At 36.3% G+C, this 6,000-nt stretch overlaps 1 protein-coding gene across 1 annotated transcript in view; it reads left to right on the forward strand.

The window, feature by feature from the left end:
* Positions 1-6,000, forward strand: part of ACACA (acetyl-CoA carboxylase alpha) — a 217,361-nt gene that overhangs the window by 156,120 nt on the left and 55,241 nt on the right. The window contains exons 42-43 of the mRNA XM_051994076.1: positions 596-716; positions 3,087-3,197. Of these exons, the coding sequence (XP_051850036.1) occupies positions 596-716; positions 3,087-3,197 (232 nt within the window). The remainder of the gene's footprint in view (positions 1-595; positions 717-3,086; positions 3,198-6,000) is intronic.

Consider the following 6,000-nt stretch of genomic DNA (forward strand, 5'->3'; position numbering starts at 1 on the left):
ATAGCAATAATATATGCTCACCTTTGCTTTTCAACTTTATAATTTTCCTTCCTGTTATGAGCTTCATTCCCCACCTCCCATTTCCCATTGTCAATTTATGCTCCCAATCCTCTGTCAATGAGACGAATGACAATCCCACTGGAACTAGAGGATGCTTTCTGGACCACTTTGGCAACATCTCATCTCCACATTCACTTCAGCTGCTCTTTCAAAAGGCCGTAGCCAGAAAGTGGTCATGATAAGCCTTCTTCAAGTTTTTGACTTAGAAAAGGCCTTAGGCTAATCTCTCCTACTACTTCATTATATTAGAGCTGATCCTTAGAAAATCTCCATTGTTTAATAACTGCATGTCATACTAAAAAGTTACTTCTCTCTGTTCTTTCTGAATTAATTGACCTTCTAACAAAGAAGCATAAGGGTATATTGTGAAGTAAGGCAAAAACAAAAGGATTATCAATGAAGAAAGTAATGAAAAGACAGTTGGGTGGTAATTATAAAAATTATGCCCCCTCCCCCCCTTTTTTTTTTGCAAATTTTAAAATGCAATTATTTTGTTTTCTTGGTATTCATAACTTGGTTTGGTTGTATCCAATAGGTATAAGATAACAGATATTATTGGGAAGGAAGAAGGACTTGGAGCTGAGAACCTCAGGGGTTCTGGGATGATTGCTGGGGAATCCTCATTGGCATATGATGAGATCATCACTATCAGCCTGGTAAATCTCTTTGTAGTCAAGATATACAATTTTAAAAAAAGTTATTAAATTCATCTCATTTGCTGTCATAACCTGAATGGAACAGTGATTTGGAGAGGTTATTTAAAACTCCTCAGAGATATCTATCCCAGAAATTTCAGTTTTTGTCTGAATAAAATTATTTTAAAATCCAATTTAAGATGAATTCAAGTTTTAGGTCATGTACATTTTTAGATACTCTGCACAGAATTCTCATACCTGTTAATTGTTTGTATATCTATAGCTTACTTAAATTATATTTATTATGTTAATACAAAGCACAGGTAATGGTAAATAGTTGGAAGTATCTCTATTGGTTTCAACATTCATGTTCTCAACTAGGCTGTAGAACAAAACTGGTAGCAAAATGGATTGTTGGAATTTTAGCTCTTTTCACTCTTGTTTCTAACTTTGTTATTTTCTAGTTATGAAATGGGCAAAAGATGGAAAACATGAGGAAAAATCAGGGAGTCTGAATGATCCACAAAGTATTTGATTGAATTAATTTGAAATATTCTGATACTGCCTATTTCATTTTCTAGAATTATAGCATCTCACAGCTGGAAGAGATTCTTAGATGCCATGTAGTCTCATTTTTAGCATTCAGAAAATTCCCCCTCTCAGTGCCTAGCCAAGTGGCGATTGCCTTCTACTTAAAGATCTCCACCAGAATAGAGAATCCATTTCATTTTTGAATAACTCTTTAATTATTAGGAAGTTTCACTTTTATCCAGTCAAAGTCATCCTTCCTCAAACTTTTAACCATCACTTTTGATTTGGATTGAGGGGAGAAGGAGGGCAAGTAAAACAAATCAAATCATTGTTCCACAAGACAACCCCTTCCTATCCTTGGATTGCTATTATATCTCCCCTTTCTTGATTCTGTTTTCCATGCTGAACACTTGCAGTGTCTTCTGCCAATCCTGGCATGATTTCAAGTCCTCTTACTATCTTTGTTGTATTTTGTTGGATGAACTCCAACTTAACAATCTCCTTCCTAAAATGTGACAGCAAAATTGAACATAGTATTATAGATATTAGCTGACTAAGGCAGAATATAGAAGTGTTATAACTTATTTCATTCTAGACATTATGTTTCTACTAATACAATCTAAGATCACATTATCTTTTTCAGCTAATATGTCCCACTCTGTAGTACAGCAGAACCCAGTTCTTTATCATGCAAAACTGTTTTTTTTTTTTTAGCAGTATTTTCCTTCTAATATACTTATAGGTGATCTTTTAGAACCTATAAAGTGTGGTACTTTAGATTTATCTCTTAAATTTCATTTGTTTCGATTTGATCCATTTTTATAAAGTTTTTGAGAAAAAGTCTTTTGAAATTTTAGTTCTATCATTTGACATTAGCCACCTATCCAAACTTTGTATCATCTACAAATATGATCTTCATAGAATTTATTGTTTAAAATGTTGAACAGAACAGGACCCAGGACACACCCAATGAAATTCTTTTAATATTTTCTTCTAACAATCATCTCTCTTTAAGTAGTGATCATTCAATCAATTTTCAGTCAGCTTAACTTTTCTATATTTAGGATATATTTGTCTTTTTGTCTTCAGATGCAAATTCCCTCTTCTTGTCCTGTTTTTATGATAACCGACAATGACTTAGGAGTAGTGTCTTCAAGTTCTTTAAAGGCTCTGAGATGGTAGTTTGTTTGTTTGGTTTTTTTTTTTTGTTTGTTTGTTTTTTCAGGCAATTGAGGTTTGTAACTTTCCCAGGGTCACATAGCTAGGTAATGTCAAGTATCTGAATCTGAATTTGCACTCAGGAATCCTCCAGTGCACTATCCAGGATCCCATGAGATGGTACTTCTGTAAGCCAGTGACCTGAAATTATCTGCAGCAACTAGATGTTCTTTTGCCATGTCTTCAGTTACCTTGGTTTCAGTGACCCATTAACCAATTTTATCATATATTTTCAGTCTGAAGATCATTTTCCTTAGATTAGAACCCCTTAACATATAAGAAAAGAAGAGTTAATTGACTTGGGGAACATTGTCTTATTTTGTATTGTCCTTATTATTCCGTTCTTCATTTCTGATTTTTTTTTTTTTGGCCCTTAGGGTGATCCCTACTAACCTTTTTTTGTTATCTTGAGTTTGTTGAAAGTCATAGCTTTTTTTGTGCTTCATTGTTCCTGACATTATTGCCTCTTTACTCAGAATAAGAAATTAACCTTTGATTATTATTATTATAAGTAGAACAGATACAAAGAAATGCCCTATGTCTGGTAATGTCTTTTTGCTGTCTAAATATCAGTGTGCACATAACTGACTTGTAGATCCCAAATGTCTAATATATGTGTTGGTTTTTTCCCTCCTCTCTAAGGTAACTTGCCGGGCGATTGGAATTGGAGCTTATTTAGTCCGATTAGGACAGAGAACCATCCAGGTTGAGAACTCCCATTTGATTCTGACAGGAGCAGCAGCCCTCAACAAAGTAAGTTCATTAGGTTTGTGAGGGAATCTTTAATGAGGCTTTTTTGGTATTGGGCATGAATTCTCAATTTAGATTGAGAGCATGTGTGTGTGTGTGTGTGTGTGTGTGTGTGTATGTGACTGTTTCTGTGTACCCTTGTGTGAGTATGAATGCTGGTAAATTCTCTTTTCTCTTACACCTGTGGGTTTTCTGGAGAAGCCTAAAATTTCATGGAAGTGGAAGAGTGACTTCTATCCCCCAGTTCTCTAATCAATATGTGTGTGTTTTTTTTTAATGGGAATTGATATGTGCTTATGAGTTTTTTGAAGTTCTAGGACAGAGGAAACTATGCTTGTTGCTCTGAGAATATGGGAGATACCAGGATGTTTAAAAAATTTTTATACTTCATCCAATTTATTGATTTCTGCATGTCCTACATTTATCTTTCCCTGTTCCTTCCTTTCTTTCCCTGCTTCATCTATTCCTACAATTTCATTCTTTTCATTGCCTTTCTTCTTCAGCATCATGATTCAGTTTTTTATTTACATGAAACCAGATGCTTTTCTTTTCACTTTTAGATCTTTGGTTCTTTCAAAGTAATAACAATGTCAGTGTCTTATCTTCTGTCATTTAGGTCTGGGGGCTGTTCTATTAGCTTACATGACATGACTTAGGCTGACCTTTGTATGTTTTAGGTAGAAAGATGAGGACATACTCTTCTCTTCCCCCTACCCCCACCCTCAGCCCTTTAAATGACACCTGTCCTCTGCACAGAGCATGTTTACGAAAGTACAGATCTATAGGAAGGTTTTCATGCTGGGTGAAGAGGGTGCTGTGGAGATTGATCCTCTTTCAGCCTTTTAGTTTGATAGTGCCTTTTAGCTTCCAGGTAAACATGCAGTTTTTCACATTGAAAAGAATAGCTAATGTATTCAGTTCCTATAAGGAAGTAGTATGAAAAGATAAATTAATGCATACAAAGCAAGAGTGATTCTGGCTTTCTCAGGAGACTTCAGGTACCTGATGTGCCCCCCCACTTTGGTATGGTAACCTTCTGCAGTCTTTCTCCCAGCACAAATTCAGAAATTTTTGGTCTTCTACAAGGAGCCCTGCAGGGAACTGAGTCTTCTGGAGAATAATGTGAAGTAGTTGATATTTGGAGATTCACTAATATGATTTAAGTTTCAATTGATAGAAATAGAAAAGGACCCTTTCCATTGATTCCTTTTGAGAAGATATTAGTGAACACTTGTTCTCACTGGTTTTTCAAAACAGAGTCAGTAAGGTGAGATTTTGGGCAAGAAGCCATGTGTTTTATATTGGCCTGATTACAGAAAGTTCATGCTAAGAAGATAGATGCAAGTAGCATAGAGCAAACCTTACTGACTTTCCCTTTTGGGGTATACCCTGGAAATAAAAATTATATGTTAGTACTATGGCAGGAAAGTCCTGTAGGGGGGGAAATGGCTGAGAGCCTTATATATATTTTTTTAAGTTACTTCCCTATGATGAGAAAATGATGAATGTCAAAGAGAATCGTAAAGTATCCTTTTCCCTTGAGATTGTGTTCAAACTGCATCCATAGCCATGAAGTTAATTTCTACAATGTGATCTTTCTTTTACATTGGATTTTATTTCCTCTTTCTTCCCCGCTAGATAGTGGATTATATATGGAGATTCTTATAGAAATTAAAGGTAATTATTTGCCTTTTGTACTTCATCACTGCTATAAAATATTTTGTACTATTTATAAAAATTTGTTGACTGAACTCTTCTAGAACTAGTTGATTATATTCACTTTCTCTCCAGCCCATAATTTTAAAGGGAAAATCTAGTTGCAGGGGAAAAAGACAGTGTGGCTGACCCTTCCCCAAGGATAACTCACTTCTCCTTCTGAAGACTAGGATTATTGCTTGCTGAAGACTGAAGGAGTTAGATCTGGAGCTCCTCCTCCTATGAAGGCCTCACCTTCTGTGTTCAGGGTTTCTCAGCTCTCTTACTTGCAAATTCATGAAGACTGTCCTTATGATCAGTCCTTTTGTCTACCTCTTGTGAAAAAAGAAAACTATTTCACATCTACATCTTTACATTTGTTCCCTTTTGTGCAGTGTCTTGTCCTCTTTGTGCTGTCTGTGTGTGTGTCTCTGTCCTTCACTGTGTGTGTGTGTGTGTGTGTGTGTGTGTGTGTGCAGGGCTGCTTCTGTGCTTCTGCTTTGCTTACATGTGCATTCTCTCTTCTCCTCTCATTGCTTTCTGTCTCCTCCCTACCACCCCCAACTTCTTATGTAAAGGTGTCTCAGGTCCCCCTGTGTCTGTGTATCTTTGTGTATCTGTATTTCTGTGTCTCTGACTCACAATGGAGCCTTTTTTATTTTTGTCTCATCACTTCTGTTCTTGACAGGGGTGTGCATGTGTGTGTAGAACCCAGATATATGGAGCATTTGCAGGCTTTTAGACCATATGTGTTTCATTCCCACTTTTTCAAGTCTTTATCTTTTACAGTATATATTGGGTAAAGACTTGGAAGAGGGGGTACTTAGAGGTTGTATTTTTTTTAAATCCATATTGGGGTACAGGTTGGAAGATGGGGTACACGGAGGTTGTATTAAAAAAAAAAATCTGGTGTACCCGTGCACATGCTGATCCCTTGACCCTCTTGAAAATGGAAATAATGATAATGCGAGTCTCCTGACTGCATCAAAGTATCAGCACATCAAAAGCCAGGAGGCATGAAATGCAAATGATAAAGTGAAAGCAGATGGATTGTGCATGATCGCCTGATGCCCAATGAATTTTAAAAGGTGCTGGTTTGCAGGGGGGTAGG

The sequence above is a fragment of the Antechinus flavipes genome, chromosome 4 (genome assembly GCF_016432865.1).
Source record: "Antechinus flavipes isolate AdamAnt ecotype Samford, QLD, Australia chromosome 4, AdamAnt_v2, whole genome shotgun sequence".
Lineage (NCBI taxonomy): Eukaryota > Metazoa > Chordata > Mammalia > Dasyuromorphia > Dasyuridae > Antechinus > Antechinus flavipes.